The following is an 18,484-nucleotide window of genomic DNA, read 5'->3' as shown; positions in this document are numbered from 1 at the left end:
ACCATTGTTACGTCCTATGTTTCGCTGGGGACACATTTAGCCGGTGCCAGTGTTGCCATCTTGGTGACTTTCCAAACTCTCATGCACCAGACAAGGCCTACTCGGAGATTCAAAAGCTACTAGCAACATATCTAGCGACTTTTTCTGGTGTTGTTGGAGACTTTTCTGGTGTTTTGACTCTGACGTTAAAGCACGGATGAATGGTCATGAATGAGCAGCGGGTGCTGCCGTGAGCCGCCCCAAAGCACTCACAGGCGGTTACTCTCACAGCAGCCTCGCGCAGCAGTCCAAGCTGCAGTCAGAGAAGAGAGGAGACACTCTCGCCGTATTCATGTATCTGCACTCTGCAGTTAGTGTATTTACAGGTGTTGAACTTCATTTTTACACGAAACAAATAATAACCGTAGCTGTGGCGTCATGATGAGGTGTTTCAGCTGCAGGACAGCAGTGAAGGCCCAGGTATAAAATGCACGGCCCGCCACTGAAAGACATCGACGGTGCTGATATTCCTTTAATATCCAGACAGTCTATGACAGATTTGAAAAATGATCTTAATAAATTTCACTATCACCAGCATATCTATCATTGTAATAAGGTTACGTCAATGTCTGTTAAGCAGTCTTGTCATGTCTTCTTGTGGCAAAAAAGGGAGTTTTTCCACCCAAATTATGTAGTAGAGATGAAATTCTCCTTGTGTGTGTGTGTGTGTGCTTGTGTGTCTGTCAGAACCGGCACCTCTAGCTCACTGCTTAGTCTTTCTGTCATGATTTAAACTTACACACATACTTCTGACTCATCTTATGCTGTGAAGTCACCTGTGACACAAACAGCTTTGATATATGTTCTCCATGCAGCTTTACATTGTCTTACCATGACATACAGATTATATTTTATTGTGTGCAACATAAAACACAAGTTGTCCCTGTCTGTCTTATGTTCAACATTAGAAATCACAAATCAAGTGAACTCGAAAATGAAATACCAGCAATGGCAAAATGTCATGCTCACCTCCGCACATTACCAAAAATTGCCCCTCAGATTTTTTACCAAGCGTGCCGTTGTTCTTAGCAGTTAAAATGTAAACACTACAATCAGCATTTTAATTTATGATTGCCAAACAAGCCGTAAGCTAATCACGGAGAGGAGGGAGAGGAGATAATGAAGAAAGAAAAAGAAAAAAAGGGAGGGAGACTACGGAGGGAGTCAGTGATTAGGGTCTTACCTCAAAATGTTTCTCTGAGCTCTGGGTGTTTCGGAAAATGCCATGTTCGCCCTTTTTTCTGTCAGAAAAAAACTGCAAGCTAGAGATACTTATGTCAAAGTCAAGGTCAGTCAAAGATATTCATGATCGAATGAAGTTTTAAAAAAAAAGGCTGTATGCAACTAAAACTATTCATAAAACTGTTTTAAAATAAAACGTTGTTGCCTCGACCATGCCATATACTCAAAATCCCAGTGCCCTTTAGGGTGCCCTGCCCTTTAGTGGAAAAAATGTGACGAAGTTCCCTTTAGGGTGCCTTGACATTGAAAATGAGGCCTCTAGGGAGCTTCTCCAGTGGGAGAAAATGATAAAGTGCCCTCTCTGGTGCTCTTCCAGTGGAGAAAACATGGTGAAGTGCCTCCTACTTTCTGCATGCTGGTGCCCCACATTTTTTTCGTTCCTCCCCTTCAGTCTGAGTCCGCCACTGCTCAATATGTTATAATGTGCCTATTGTATTTAGACTTAAGTGTGCTGATTCTCAAGTAGTGCCCTAATAATTACAAAGGCTTAGGTAATGGCCCTGGGCCTGATAAGACCTCTGGGTAGACATATATCAGGAATCGACAGGGGTAAACGTGCATAACCTTTTCTTCCAGATTCATTACAAAATGCAAAACTCTGACGGTGAAGACCTGACGTCTGTCATTAGGAGTTATTATCTAATGACATTTCAGTGAAGTCTGAAATATCTGCTAATTTTTTTGCATTTTCTACCATTCATACATCTTGTACAGACAGCAACGTTGTTTTAGCTGTGAATTCAACACCCATATTGTGGTAACCTTTTGAGAGATTCAATATTCCCACGACTAGAGAACTGGAGAGACATAGTCTAATATGGGGCAAATGATAATGTATTATCCAGATAACAACAACAAACATTAGACGTGAGGTCAAGCAGTGGTTTATTTTCCTCAAGATGAAACCAAATCCACCAGCTAAATATTCTCTCAAGGTCTAATAAATTATTTACTGTTCACCTGTGGCAATCTTTCTTTATTTGGTCTCGATAGCAGTGTAATTGTGGGAAAAATGGAGCCTAGGGAGTGTATTCTATAGTTTAAGGGTACAATCACCGTTAATATTAAATAAGACCTACTTGGTTTGTACACCCTTTGCTGCCAATAAATCATATGAAATATTAGCAGTGCAATGTTACCAATGCAGCACAACAATAACCCACATGTTCCAAACATGCTGCTTCTCTGAATGAATTAGCAAAATCTCCAGTTGCTTTTTTTCTATTAATAAATTCATTAGCGCCATGAGACTGGAGGAATGAAGACGTTCACCGCCCAACGACTCGCAGCCAAATCATCAGAGATACCCTGCTTGGCTAGCTGTGATATCTTAAAAGCTTGAATTAAAAATGCATTCGTTTTCCTTCCTTTAGGGGTTCCTGCAATTACTCAGTCCGTTAGGGACCCAGAAAGGCGTTTCCCACATTGAACATATTTATCATCTTCTCTCAATCCACACCATCCCACTTCCTCTCTCACCTATGCAAACACACGCACATGCACAAGCACACATTCACTTTTTCTCTCAATACTGTAAAGGCAGCTCAAAACTGCTTGTTGTTGGCCCTCATCTTTGCAGAGCAGATGGCTGCTTTTCTGCACCACATGGCCAGCACTCAGGAGATGAGGGAAGCTCTTTAAGAAGAAAAATACTTTCAATCTGCTTTAGAATGGCGTCAGCAGCAAACCCCCCCCCCAGCCACCGCTGTCTCTACATCCCCTCCATCACACTGATCTGATGCTCTGCATTCATCTAGCTACTGTTGATGATTATTTAAATACTTAATGCTTATGTAAACGAGTCAAACACGGGGTCGTGAAGTGAGAGTATTAAGATGCTGCAAGGATGCACGGACGGCTGGCCAAGAATTCCAACTCGCAGCCCCCCGTTTTCTCTCATGTTTCTTCAACACCCTGCATATGTATGGAGAGCTGCATTCATTATTCATGCTGGGAGTCAGTTTGAATGTGGTGTAGAAGCAGGGTTATTCTGGAAAGGGTTGGTGAGCAGAGACTTACAGCAGGGGAGTAAGTTATCTATTTTTTCTCTTTTATTGATCTGTACTGTTTGTATTATTCAGTTTGAGCATGATGGGCTGAATTTGGCCTGAAGACTGCAATGTGTAAACCTTATGGAATGATTCTCAGGTTTGTTTGTGGTCTTAATCTTGGCCAGCTATGTGTGTTGTTGTAATGCTGGAAACATATAACTAAAAAACAAGCTTTGATACATTTTTAGGAGCTAAAATAAATATGAATCAGTTCATAATTAGCTTGAACCAGATGTTAAATAAATGACAATAAAGTCATGGCCGAACACAGGGTTTATGAATTGCTGAGGTGCAGAAACGGAGGTACTACTGGAGGTACTACTTGGGGCTTGCCGATGTATGTGTATGTATAAATATGTGCATTTCAAGAAGTTTGGGGTGATGGTGCAACCAAGCTGTCATCTCTGGCCACTGTTTAACACAGCTAGATCGCACAGGAGCTATTGGTCAGATGATGTCTGTCTGGGGATGAATGCCATTGAACTACAAACAGTCCACGAGTTAAACTAAAACAAGATTATCCACTTCATTACATCACCACCTCCCCCCACAGACACAAACCCAAACAATGACGGCGATCAGATGAACAAGTCAGTAATCTTGGTGTTGTATAATGTCTTTGAAGCACCACAGTCAAGCTATTATTGGTCAGAAAAATACCGAGGTCCACACGGCCATAAGCAGAGTGCCTGTGTATTAACTGTTGTCATGAGTACTTACGATGTGGAGCATGATGTAGTCACCCAGACGAGGGGCGCTGTCGATGCGGACGAGGATGCCGTCTTTGATGGTGGTGCTGAAGCCCACTGCCAGCCGGTCCGTCCGTGTGCTTGGCCTCTCATTATTGGGCCACGTGTATGTGATCAGACCCCCTCCTTTACCAAAGATATAGGTGGTGCCAGCTGTGGAAACAAAGGAAGCAAAAAAGGGCAGGAATTAGATGTACTCTAACAGAAACAGAGGTAGATAACAAGAGAAAAGGGTCAAATCCAATTCTGTGATGTACAAACATTCTGTAACTAGACACTAGGGAGCAGAGTGTCTTTACCAACAACACACCTTTCTGACAAAACTAGATCCAAACCTCCATTAAGGCTAAATCTGCTGTAATTCCTTTACAGCTACTTTGCCACTGCTACAATATAATTGTGTCGAGTTCTATTTGAGGCTTTTAATGGTATTCAGCCACCACCACCTTTTGGGTAGAAGTCAGCAGCTCCCCTGGCTCCATCTATGACCTATCCAGCTCTTAAATATAGCCTCTTTCCAGGGAATAATAGCCAGTATGGCCAGAACCGGATAAGTCTCCCAATCCTCATGTATTATATATGAGACCTGCAACCAAAGAACAAAGGCTGGCACGAGAAAGAAGAGATGGGGTGGGGAAAGAAATCGAAGAACCTTTGATTTGACAAATGCAGTGTATCAAAAAAGGGGGTAGAGAAGCTCACCAGAATGAACATTGTTGTTGTTATTATATCAGCCACTATGCAGATTTGTGTCAGTGATTGGATCAAGCTTGGCCCTCAGACACAGAATCTGTGAAAGTTGTTTGTGGATTTCCTTTTTCTATCATCACAGAAAAAAGGGAAAAGTTCCATTACGTGGTTGCAGGGTTGAATTCAATTCCAACTTCTGAATGTTCCCTAAGGTGCGTCAGAATTAAAGCACTGAATCCTTGAGCCGCTTAGCCATCCTGTCCACATTTAGGCAAAGATAATCAAGAGATCAAAGGCATTAGACCTACAGCAGATATACTAGTGGGTGAATCAATATGAGAGACGAAACAGACTTGTGTGGCCTAAGGATAGTGGGAAGCGTTAGGCCCACCTGTCTGACAGGGAATTGCTAATGAAGTCTCTGTGCTTATGCATCAATGTATCATTATTTTTTCTGCCATCACCATCCCTCTGCATCCCTTTCTTCCACATCACCTCTCTCCCTCTGCCTCCCCCCTGTCGTTCCTCTCTTTTCCGTTCATTTCCTCTGCAAGTCACCTGAACATCTGTTTGGCCTTGTGATGGGTGCCCAGCTGTCTCACTGTTTCCCTTATGAAGTGGCCAACAATCTGCTCTGTGGTCCACAATACCCTGGAGACTGCAAGAACATATGGATGAGAGGGTGAAAGAGAGAGGGGGCGAGTCTATCGACCAGATGAGTGTCTCTATTTGCCTTCAGGCACACAAACAGGTCTGCATTTTACACACCTCAGGTGCTAGCGATGCAAACCACCAGCTAAGGTCGTCTATGTGACATGAAAAATACCTAAACGAGTGGAGCATGGCGAGCCCGAACAACAGCTTCACTTCTTCTGACTAATAACCCTACATGGCTGGTTTAACACAGACGCCTCCCATTGAGATTTATTTTTCTTTCCTGAAGAGAAACAATAAAATCTCTCGGTTGCTCTCAATGACATTGGAGCAATTGAAGCTGATGTTTGCATCATGTATCACCTGCCTCAAATACTTCATTTCCTCTATGGCATCGCGTCTGGCTGACAACAATGACACAATGCCTGATAGCAGCCTGCAGCCAGGTTGCACCGGATCTTCCCCGCTGTCTCAGTGCCTCAAAGTTTCTTGGTGCCAAAAGAGTTCGGGCAGACTTGGGATCAGTTTCCCGGCAAAGGAGCAAACTTCGCCTATATCATCTAACACACCCTCGTTTTTTTCTGGAGGGGATGACGATGATGAGCAGCAAAGACACAAGCACCCCGGGGAGCCAATTATCACATTGAAGAGATTTGCTTAGTGTTTCAAGCAGACAATGTTCAGCATGAAACGCACACAGGCAGCAGCACACGCACTGACTGAGGCACACACGCATACACAACGCAGGCTGACGGAGGGACAAATGCACATTGTGAAATACAAATGTGTGCAAGCACGTATGCAGACACACAAACACGATGTCTTCTCACATACAATCACACAAGTGGGCGATTATCTGCACAAGTACAGAGAAGACAGAGAACCCGAGATCGCCGAAATGTATCACATTTGCCTACAAACCTGCTCGGCCCAGACGGCGCCGGCTGTACGGTCACACAGAAAGGAAGTCCACTGCAAATCAATTCTTATATTCATTGTGTGCAAAGCTATCAAAGTGTGTCATCATTTCTGACATTCATCTGAAGACTTCAATGGAGAAAAAGAACTGCGTGGTCGGTTACCGACTGTGAGTGCTAGGCGGAAATCCCAAGGTCAAGAGTTTCATTTGAATAACTGCACTACAGAGCAAAAAGGCTTTTCCAGGCAAGAGGGCTTTTCCCCTCAAGTGTGGATGTAAGAAGCACCAACATAATTGAATTCCAGCGATTTTGCGAGGGGACTAATTAGATGAAAGAGGGTAAGCGATGGCATAGTTCAACTTTTCTAGCATGCCTCTTCTCACTTACATGGACTAACACCTCATTTGGCATTCACTCAAAACTGTTAATAAACAATAGTCTTTTCAAGGTTTTTTGGGACTTTTTTTGGAGCCTTTAATCATTGAAATAAAATAAATCAACACGTGTTTTGAGACAGTATTTACTCTACATTAGCAAGAAGATCTCACTTTAGTAGTTTGGCAAAAACCTTTTAAATGCATGTCAAAAGTGCCAGAGTGACAAAAAAACAGAATAGCATTCATTGTGTGGAAAATATCTTGGTTCATTAGTTAGACAACCTTTAAAGATGGGGATCTCTGTAGCAGTGTGCCAAAGTAATGGACTTGTACAATTGGTAACAAAGACTTTGATTCCGCATTGACGATGTTTATCCAGTCAAATTCATGAAAAAAATACGGTTACAAGGTAACGGTTAAAGCTGTCTAATTCATTGTTTGCTTTCTGGATAATGTAAAAATCCTCTGACAAGTGTGATGTTCTACTTCCTGTTCCCCTGTCTTTTCTTTCTTGTAATTACTGCAGACCTGTTAACGGCTCCTGTGGTCATGCTTACCATTCTGACTGCCATGCCAGCGAACAGCAGAAATGAAGCATCCTACATACATGCCTTTCACGGCTATGATGCCCTGGTGAAAAGCCAACTTCAGGGGAAATATCATCAAAGGAATCAAATCTACAAACAGATTACTGCACAAGATGTTATTTTGGTGGATCAGAGGGGACTTTCATCTCCATATGTGCATAATGCAATCTTGGCATGGCCAGTGGGTATTGGAGGAGGGCCATTTGAAATCTAATTGTAGCATATGAGTGGTCCATTTATTTGTCTGAAGAAAGATAGGAAACACTCTTCTTTGATTATTCTTAGTTAAAGGTGCTCCTCGATATTAATAATACGGTGGCAGTTAAGTGATCAGTCAGCATCTTGTTGCTCACACACCTGCACTCTGTTTGTACAAGAGAGAATTCTGGGCCTCAGCCATAACAGTGACTTGACATTACATTACAAACATATATCATATGTAGAATAATGTTATAATCTGTATATATTTAGACCATTCAATCAAATCGACAGCATTTGTCATAATACACAAGCTGCATCCTGGATCACGTTAGCTGGTGAAGGAATTTGGCAAGCTAGCCAACTAACATATCCACTCAAAAAGTATTTTGTTTGCAATAACATTGCGAACAAACAAGCTAAGATTAGCCAGGCATAAAATAATAATCTCCATATGACCCTTCAAAATCTATGGTGATCTGAAACAGTGTTGTCTCTCCAGTGTTGTGATTCATTGCATCTGCAGTGGGCCTCCGTTTAGAGACAGACTGTAGATGTGAGACTAGGTCAAAGCCTTGGCCTCTATTTCACAGAGGTCCCCCGAGGCGTGGGAGTGCAGACAGAAGGTCAGGACACCTGTCTGCAGGACACAACTATGTCCTGTCCTTCAGGCCCCCACATAACATTACCCAACTAGAAAAAAAGAGAAGAAAAAAAGAGGGAGGTATTTTCACATAGAGTCAGAAATGAGGAAAGGTCACTAGTTTCAACAGAAAACTGGTTGAAGGCCTCTGCTGCAGCTCAGTGTACATTTAAACATTTACATACAATATTTACAGGCATGTTTGCATGCTCTCCTCCCTCATCGTTCATATACACATTAATACTGCGCTAGGCAACGATGCTATCTATAAAAGGGCAACAGAGCAGCTGCCATGGCGCATGTCTGCTATAACTAGGTAATTGGTTGCTTCACACCACGCTGTGATAAAACCCTCTGTTTAGAGGCAGCTGGTAGAAGACCTACAGTAAAAGGCTGTTACTGTCTGTTCAACTAAACAGGCTGCAGGGAGGCGGTGGTCAACAGTTTTTTATAGCAGAAGTTGGATGGGGTGTGTATGTGTGTGTGCATGTACCTGTATGTGGATGTGTGCATGGGCAGCCATGAAGAAAAAGCCACTGCCAGCTACCCACGAGGCACAGAGCTGCAGTGGGTAAATGCTCTAAACTTTAACTCTCTGTGTAAGTATGCATGCACACACACACACACACACACACACGCTCAAAGCCGTCTGCATAGACATGGATGAGTCTGAACTTATGCACACACATCCACACACTCCCTCTCCTTTCTCCTTGGTGTGTGTTGTTTATGTGCTTTTATGTCTTTCCCCTTATTGTCTCTTGGGCTTTCCGCAGCGCTGGCGCCCCAGGGGACGAGAAAGGAAGACAAACACGGTTTGATGTGGTCGAATTCTCTGCCATCAGAGAATGAGGAAAAGAAAGAGGAGGCTTAAAGAAAACCATCCTGAAAGTGAGATGCAAAATGAAATTGCCTCCTCAATCACGTTCAAAAGAACTGTTATCATTACAACGCTTTAGCCTGCCGTGCATCATACATGGAGATTTGTTAGGCTTGCTGTCCTTCACACAACTACAATAAAGAATCATTGACAGAGGAATCGAATTGTGAGATACTGAGCAGTGTAATCACTGGGATTTATCTCCATTTTACTCTTATCATTTCATAATTCATATTTACAACTGTTGCCTCTTCCCTCTGGGATAGTGAGAGACGAGACTGATGATTGAATTATCTCTCTCTCTCTCTCTCAGTCTCTCTGTCTCTCTCTCTCTGTGTCTGTCTCTCTCTCTCTCTACAAGTATACAAATAAATGGAACAATAGATGCCATGCGTGTGCATGTGTGCTGCTTTAATGCATTTCTATGTCAAATACACACAGAATGCACTTTGTATGTGTGCATGTGTGTGTCTCTACACTGTCAAAACTCTTGGTGGCCATGTGTCCCATCACTCATCAGTGTTACTGAACAAAATGCAGAGTATGATAGATGAAGGGCAGCGTGTTGTGAAGAATGTCTATGTAAAGAAAACAGCCAGCCTTGGATGATTTACACCGTCTGCTTCCCTGTTATAATAAACAGCAGCACTACCACACTACATGGACTCAAGCACCAGGAATTAGGGGTAATAGAAGTGGAGGAAGAGAGACAGAATGGACAACATGCTGTAAAACACATAGAGAACTGGGATTAAGACACATTTGTTTATGGTTTCTTACCAAGATTTTCCTTTAGCAAAATTGCTGAATTAAATACTAATAATTTCAGCCTAATTGATATGTATGAAATTATTTTGTATCATGTATGATCATTGGAAAGGAATTTGATGGAATGCCAAATGTGGCAGGAAACTAGGCGATAACACAACACAGTCTGTGATTATAGAAAGTTATCTCCCAGTGGACAGAGTGGACAGAGAATTGATGGATTACACTACATTCTATAACATTTTGTCTGAGTCATATTGTAACTTTATGAGCCAGAACCCACTAGCAAATGCAACAAAGCGAGGCAGAGGCTCAGGCAGCTTCTGCTGCAGCTCGGGCTCCAAGGCAGCCAGAACGATAAAGTCGGAGCCGCTGGGCAGCAGCTCCACTCGCTGGGATTGAGCAGTCAAATACTACAGTGGTTGTACTTGTGCTACAGCTGCCCAACAACGCCTCTCTGTGAGATTTAGTGCTGACAGTTTTGTTGGAGTCGGTTGTGGGTGCCAGTGCAGAGGGAGTGCAGGTGACAGGAAACATGCAATGTCAACAGGCAGCACATGAACATACTGTGCTGGTGTAAAGGGCTGCAACCAAGGGGCAACCTCTGGTGCTGAAAAATAAAGACAAAAGCTGCAGTTCCTCAAATGGCCACCTGAGGCTGGCTCCAATAGCAAGTTAATCCCCACAGACCCCCATGTTACATTACATTACATTACAGTCATTTAGCAGACGCTTTTATCCAAAGCGACTTACAACAAGTGTATTCAACATCGGTATTCAAGAGAACTACTAGTCACCAGAAGTCATAAATGCATCTCCCTTTTTAAACTAGCATCTATATATCAAATCTCTATATCTGATTTCCCCCTTCATGACAGCTGTACGGGGGATGACTTTTTATATAACTCACCCAATTTAAATTGTTTTAAGGATTTCAATTATGAATAATGTAGGGGCATGGCCACTTTAACTGACAGGTGGGTACTGTCTCAGGACTAGTTGTCTCCTCTGCTGCGTTATTCTGGCCCGCCTCAGCTCCAACTCTTTGCCCATATTTGGATTAGCTGGGAGTCAGGCTGAGTCGACACTGCCAGGATGGAAACAGTTTGAGTCCCCCACTCTGAGCACAGGTACAGTATTGTATACAGTAAGACTTTTTAAAGCCTCTGCACACACACAGGTGTTTTCTTTTATTCTGATTAATTAGCATGAATTAGAAATAGGGAATAATATGAGCACACCAAACTCGGTACACTCCCTGCTAGTTTGTTGTGTTCCGTGGTTCATACCAAACCACCACTACTGTTGGGAACATAACATGTATCCATATTACTGGTACTAACCTGGCTAATGAACAAGCCGACTGTTAAAGATCACCGTATGTCTTCCATAACAGTTCTTCCCTGTAGCTTGAAATGAATGTGTAATGCATGTGATTGGATTGTGCTCAAAAACGCTTGAGGTGCGACGACTTCCAATGACGCAACACACGGTGAGATGGCTCAATCTAAAAAAGGTTCCTTTCTTTTTTTCATCACCGTTCACTGGTGGGGGACATACTTCCATGACGAACAGCTTGATTTGCCATCTGTATCGTGTTATAGAGGCAGAAGTGGAGAAATGTGGAGAGGGAGAGCAGGGGAGAGTGTTGGAAGAGTCACTTTTTGGGGGAGGAGAGAGAAAGACATGGAGAACAGGAACACAGACGGAGAGAGAGTCAAGTAGCTTGAAGTTAGATATTTCTCTCGGAGCAACAGCAAAAGGCATTGCTTCCTTACTCAGATGGCATGTCAAATCCCCCTCAGATCGCTACAGAAGAGGAGGAAGAAGGACTCACAGACACCCATTAACGAAGCAGTCATGTATCCTCACTTCAGCGTCATGCAACACTGCAAAGGCACAAATGTGAGTACACAAGTGAAAAGACTCACACATGCACACACAGAGGCCAGAGCAGCAGAAGGTGAGCCATAACAACTCTCCCCTCATTACTGCAGAACTCGGATAGCGAGTCTCACTCCCCCCCCCCCCCCCCCCTCTCCCCTCCTGCTGTATCACCCTTCTCTGTTGTAGCAGCAAGCGGACAGAGAGGAAGCGCTTTACATGATTTTTTTCTCGGTTCTCTGGAGATGTCAGCTCCTATTCTCTCTGGTTGGAGGAGGAAGAGGGATGGGGGTCAGAAGAGGATTTCAGAGGACGGGGGAGAGAGGGAGGGGGATGGAGAGGGGAGGATTTCAGCACTCCAGGCTACAAAGATGACCTGTCTGCTGACTTTAATGCTCTACGCTGCCACCTGAAGAATATTTAGAAAGGAGAGCGAGATGTTGCAGAGACATGAAAGGAAAGAAGGTGTGAGGTAGGACAAGGATGCAGGGTAAGAGAGGAAGAGACAGGCCGACAGAGGTGGAGAAGAGTCAGCTTGAGACGGCATGAACACAAACAATATCTGGGACACTAAAGCTCTGTAAAAGCTGACTGAATCCGGCTCCTTTCTACGGTGAAAATTAGCACTCTGTCAGCTCTAGTGTTGATGTTCACACTGCTCTCAGCGAAATTAGGACATGAGTGTCTCCTTCCCATCATTCATAATGCATGACACTCAATGTGTGGGAGGCATATCACTTCAGAGGCAGGCCACACCAAACCCTGCTGAGGATTAGGTGAAGAAGATCTCCTAAAGAATAAGGGATTCCAAGATGGGTCCGAGTGGAAGCATCATTTATAATTGAATCTTCCCTAGAGGATAGCGCAGCCTGTCTGCCTTTGCCAAGGCTTCATGGAGAGCCCAGCACTCCCTCTCCCTCACTCTCTCTAAGTCTGTCTCCCTCTCCCCCTCACTCTTCAATAACTGAAAGGCCCTCACACACAAATACAACACAGAACCTCAGCCACTGATCTTATCCCAAGGCCTTTATGACTCAAACCCCAGTTGGTCACATTTACTCATTTTGAACTTTTTACAAACTTGCCCTTTTTGGTCCAAGGAGTGGGGAGAGATTAGATTGTACCAACACTGCATGACAAGACTGGTTGTTCTTTGTCCCTTACAAACGGTGATGACAAGAAATGTGGAAATTGCGTCAGCTGCAAAGTCAAAAGGAACGGCACAAGCTTTATTCATCCAACTGTGGGTGAAATTGAAAGTCAACCAAGAGATCATAGAACATGAAGGATCCATTAAAAGGGAAGATGACAGACACATTTTTGGAGGCCAAACATTTCATGACGAACTTGTCTTTTTATTGTATTAATAAAGTAAATTGGGGGCTGAGGAGGGGTGTGGTTAAATGTCTTTATGGTCCCAGAAGCTTATTTTATAATATTTAATAAAACAGATCTTTGCTATTTTGCACTTTATTAGCTGCTTTTGAAGATCACATGTAGAGTTTTTGACCACTAGTCGCGTTACAGAGCAATGTTTTTACGAGGAGGACCCCATTTTGTTTGTATGGTGCACACACACACATGGACGTGAGCAATGCCATACCAATCCTGCTACTTATTCCACTATTCTGTTAATCCACAGTAGTAAACGTAGCAATGGGCCACGCTAAAGGCTTTTACACAACAGGTTTTGGTTTAGTGTGATTCATTTATTCAGCAATATATTTCTTTCAACCTTAACAAAGGCACCGCAGACCAGATCCACTTCTTCCGTTCTTACCTTTCACAATAAAAGCCCTAGTAATATAACATTTGCATGTGAGTATTTCATATTCATTTGTCACGTCCTCAGTGTGGAAAGGCTTTTAGACTGAGAGCATGCATATAAACATTGCATGATTTAACAAGCAGAAAAAATTGGAGTTGCAAATTTTAGAAAATAAATCTGTTTGTAAGACCTCAAGGATACACATGCATTTGGTAAATAATGTTAAATGTAAATATACATTTGTTTACAAGAAAACTCCACATTGCACCTTACCATGTCATGTTTTATGATTGTAATTTGTGTTGGTCACTTTTATTCTGAAATCGCATTGTTTGGAGGACGGTATTGTTTAAAAGCTGACCATTTGTGTTTATGAAGACTCAGCCACCTTGCAGTGAACAGGTATACGTTGTTTTGAGCTATTCTATAGAATGATGAAGTGTTGAATAAAGACCACAGTCTTCCAGTGAGGCCGATAGGGCAGCAGGGTTATTTTTCACAGGGTGTCGACAAACCACAGCAGCAAATGGATTTTGCTCGTTGGGTTTGTTTGCCTCAAACTAGTTGTGTAAAGAATGTAATACGTCAAGATGGACTGAATATCTGTCTCACTGGCGGCCACCTTTGCCACACTGGCATTCAGTTCCAATATTTGCTTGATGGAGAATAGCTGTTGTTCATTTCAAGCACTGATGATACAGACAGCTGGCTTTAACAGAGGGTGTGTATGGGGAAGTGATAATGAAGGCAGCACTTCTGCACGTAGTCCACCCTCACATACACAAATTGCAGTTTGAAATGGGAGCTGACAGCTACAAACAGAAAGTTACAAGCTGAAGGAGCGATGGAGCCTCTGCCCTGTCAAATCATTCCTTCTTCTGACATGCCGGCTGTGTATTTCAATTACAGGTAGACTCTATTTATAACAAGTTGAGAGTCTCTCAGATGCTCACCTGCTTTTGAAGAGTATGGATTAGAGAGCTGGACGGACGGATGCTAAAAGGAATCAGTGTCTTGTATGAAGCGGGGCTAATCTTACCTTTGATAGCAACAACATCAAATAGAACAGTACTTGAACCTAATAAGCTATACACAGTGATGGCTCTTCCTTTCAGGGGAAAACAAACAACGCAATCAAGATGACAATACAGATGTCTGTTTGTGAGATCAGGATCAAACTGTGAATAAACATGCCTGATGATATTTCTTTGTTTGCTCTGTGCCTTTCTTTTGTCTGAATTTGATGATTGCCCGCTGATACACAGCTTCATTGTCTTCTCCAAAGCTAGACCAGCTGTGCCTGCGGTTGGCATAGCAACCCCACATCTTAGCCAGCAATGTCAGTGACAAACCTGATATAGTCTCCAAACCTACTCAATCAAACACCTTCACATCTCACTGATAAACTCACAAGCGGTTCCTCCCCACTAATGAAAAAAAGAAATACTTGAATGCAGTGCACCTCCCACACCTACTGTACTCTCGCCATCGCACGCAAACAGAAACACACACACACACACACACACACACACACACACACACACAATGCAGGCTGGAATGAGCAACAGAAAAAAAAAAGTCAATCAAGTTCGTACTCTGCAGAAGTTTACTCCTTCAGAGCAAAGGGCTGAGATTCCACAGAAGCCGCTCACTGTGGCCCTGCTGTTCTCTCACCTCTCCACGTTAAGCTGAGGCCTGCCATCAATGCAAACCTTGATGAAGTGATTGGTTTTGACGAGGTAGCTCTTATTTCAGTGACATGAAGTGCAACCTGTAAGTTCACAATTAAGTGCACCGGTCTCTTTTATGGGAGCAATCAGCACAGGGCAATGGTCATTAGTGGAATGCATCAGTGTGCACCCAGGAGCGCTGAGCGTACCAGTCCTGCTGTATTATTTCAGGCAGCGGGAGGTGAGAGTTTTTATGTAAAGGTCTTTGACAAGTTGACTCTGAGTGACTGAGCTGAGGTTGGGTGATGGTAACAATAGGTAATAGGTGCAAATCACTGAGGTCAGGTAATGTACAGTATAATTGTTTGAGTCTACGTACAGTACAAACCGATTGGTAGCAAACTATAGAAATTGAAGAAGTGAAGGGAGAATTATAACTAGGAGTGAAAGTTATGTCAATTGTACCTTTTGGCCTACGCAGTCAGCAGTCAACTTTGGACTTAGGTGTTCCCTCACTTAATGAAGAAATATGTTTAGTAAAAATGGTGTTCATCCATCCAGTAGAGCTCAGGAGACAGGTCAAATCGATGCCAGAGAGCATTAAAGCCTTTCTGGCCATTTATTGTGGCCTAACACAATTTCAGACATTGTTGGATTATTGGAGACCAGAGGTCGTTTATTTCGACAGTAATGGACTACTGCCCCCTTGTGGCTACTAGATCACACGCTATCGGATCACACATACTGTATGTTGGATTTTTTTCGATACATTTACTTGGAACTGCACCATCAGAAACAACCTAAAGTAGGAAGTGGGAGATGGAAGCTAAATATCTCGACATACATAGAATACAGGAATACTACTTAAGTTCACATGCATATTAATCACTTTATTTATCCTTCTCCTGGTCTCAAAAACACACACACAAAGACACACCACTAGACAGATAGCACGCTCTTTATCACTGCAACCGGGTTTCGATGTTGGAAGGTTGCTCTGTTGTGCTGTTTTCCAATTCCCTCCGGCAGGTGGTTTGACTTCAGCCCTCTATTGAATGTGTCAAGCTTATAATTAATGCCCTCCCTCTCCTCAATTCACCTCCAGTCTCTCCTCTCCATTCCTATCCTCTTCCCCCACCATTGACCAAAGTCGACCGAGTCTTGCCGGTAGTTCTTTCCCCTGCTCCAAGGACATTGAGCCCAAGACACAACACAGCACTGACTCAAGCCATGGGAGGAAAAATTGGCGGAGGAGCCACAATCCATCTCCTTTCAGTCATTTAGTCACAAAGCCGGGGAGAGGTCGGTCCTGCACCGCCTGTTCTCTTATCTGTTTCCAATCCTTTATCAAAAGGGGGAGAATGGGTTTATGAGGGGGAGGAGGAGGGGAGGGAGATAGATTCTTAAAAGGCCACTGCCACGCAGCCTATCTACGAATAAACAAGAGGAGTAGAAATCGATGAGCGGGGGGAGGAAGGGACAGACGTGGGGCAAGGGGTTCTTCTTGAAAGCTGTAATTAACGGAATACTTAAACAGGAGTTATGGATTTGAGATAGGCAGGAGGGCGTTTACCAGTCTCACTGAGGACGAGACAAAGACACCAAGTGAGCGTGTGTTCCAGTTGGTTGCGCACATCTGCATGTGAGCCTGGGAATATGAAGGGAGCTTGTGTGAAAGTGCGTTTGGATGTGTATGCTGATCAGCGGGCCAAGGCTAAGCTGAATCTGCCTGGGGTGAAGTTAAGAGGGCTCGGCGGAGTTTGGAGGGCAGCGGGATGGAACATGCTGGCCTCTCAGTCTGTCTTAGTGTCGGCCTAATTAAAGGCAAAGCCAAAAAAGCTCTCCATGTTGTTGCTGCGGTTTTCTTTGGCGGGCATGTAGCTGTGCTGAAACTGAAAGTGTGTCTTTGGATGTTCAAGTTCTTCAAAACCATTACCTACATTTTGTTGTGTTCTTAAGTACTCAATGGTGAGTTTTCTCATCCTCGTATGGCCTGGGACTCCAATTTAATGTCTCACAATCCTCACAATCCCGACATATGAGTTTGGATACAGCCTTCCTTGTTTTCAAGAACAGCTTTAAATTGATCACAGATTTATTAGACATCATGGCCCGAGGACGGTTCATATGCCATATTTGCAAAGACTCCTTCAGCAAACCTTTCCATAACTGTGGCTCCGGTGTGCATTTAAAAAAAAATATTTTTCCAACCTATTGCTTCAATTAAACATAAAGCAATGTACCCACTGCAGAAATGAATGAATCATATACTCTTATCAAGTGACCACAGTTAGGGTTGTGACCCAAAGCTGTGTGTGGATTAGAGTGTGTAGGTGTGTGTCTACCTTTTTCTGCTGTGCAGATTTCAATGTAAGTGAGTAGGTGTCTAACTCCAAGCTAAGCTGCCAAGTGTATCTTTCCCCTCTTACTCTCTCTTTTTCTACCCTCTCCCTCTTCTTATTCTCTCAATCTTTTAGTCACATACCTCAACCCCACCCATACCAAGCGGCCCCAGTTGCTGCCTTTGAAGATGTACTTATCTGAACTGACGAGAAATTGAAAGCAAGCGACGGCGGCTTTCAACAGCTCATGAAAGGCAAAAGAAATCTGCCACTCTGTATGAGTCAAATGGATGGGGGAATTGTTGCAGTGGCATGGGTAGTGGGGACGAGGACTATCGGCAAAACCTCTGTACAAAGCTTACTTCAATCCCTCAGCCCAGACTCGCACACACCTTGGCTCGTATGGCACGCATGAAAATGAGCAAATGCACGGGAAAGACAAAGAATGTCTCTGCCGGCAGAACCCCTGAGCTACCTTTGACAAAACAGGAACCAAAAATGCATCATTCAAAAAATGTTTGCCATATTTTCATTCAACAGGTTTTTTCTCTTTCCTTGCCCTGGGACAGTACTTTGGCTCTTCTTTCGCCGTCCGACACCAAACTGAGAAATGTATTGTACTGCCCTGGGGAGTCAAGCTCATTAAAACATATTACTGCTCCTGTCATACGGAGACCTACCTATAGGCACACAATCCATTTCTGTTAAACGGAAAAAAACTGTAGGTGCTCAGTGACCTACACATTTAAAATATGTTGCAGTCGAAAGGCAAGGTGGCAAGGCCCATTGTATAGTCTAGACATGAGCTCTTGTTTCATCAAAGGGAAGACATCAATCTGAAGGCTGAGCCAATAGGGCAACAGGTGCCACAGTCACACAGAGCCTATCAGGATCTGGCTTCATTTTACTGCGGCGTCGCTGATGAATACTGATAGAGGATGTGTTTGACTGGGCCATGGGAGGCATGAATAGCATCACAGACTATGCAAGAAGAGCAATAAATATATGTGAACTCTCATGCT

General features: G+C 43.4%; 1 protein-coding gene across 1 annotated transcript in view; it reads right to left on the bottom strand.

Moving 5' to 3' along the window:
- The window catches only part of nrxn3b (neurexin 3b), a gene marked incomplete at both ends in the record, with an annotated part of 276,695 nt that overhangs the window by 66,626 nt on the left and 191,585 nt on the right, over positions 1-18,484 (bottom strand). The window contains one exon of the mRNA XM_079179868.1: positions 4,053-4,234. Coding sequence (XP_079035994.1) covers positions 4,053-4,234 — 182 coding nt within the window. The remainder of the gene's footprint in view (positions 1-4,052; positions 4,235-18,484) is intronic.

Source organism: Pholis gunnellus (assembly GCF_910591455.1).
Source record: "Pholis gunnellus genome assembly, chromosome: 19".
NCBI classification, from domain to species: domain Eukaryota; kingdom Metazoa; phylum Chordata; class Actinopteri; order Perciformes; family Pholidae; genus Pholis; species Pholis gunnellus.
This window is presented reverse-complemented; position numbering and strand designations above follow the sequence as displayed.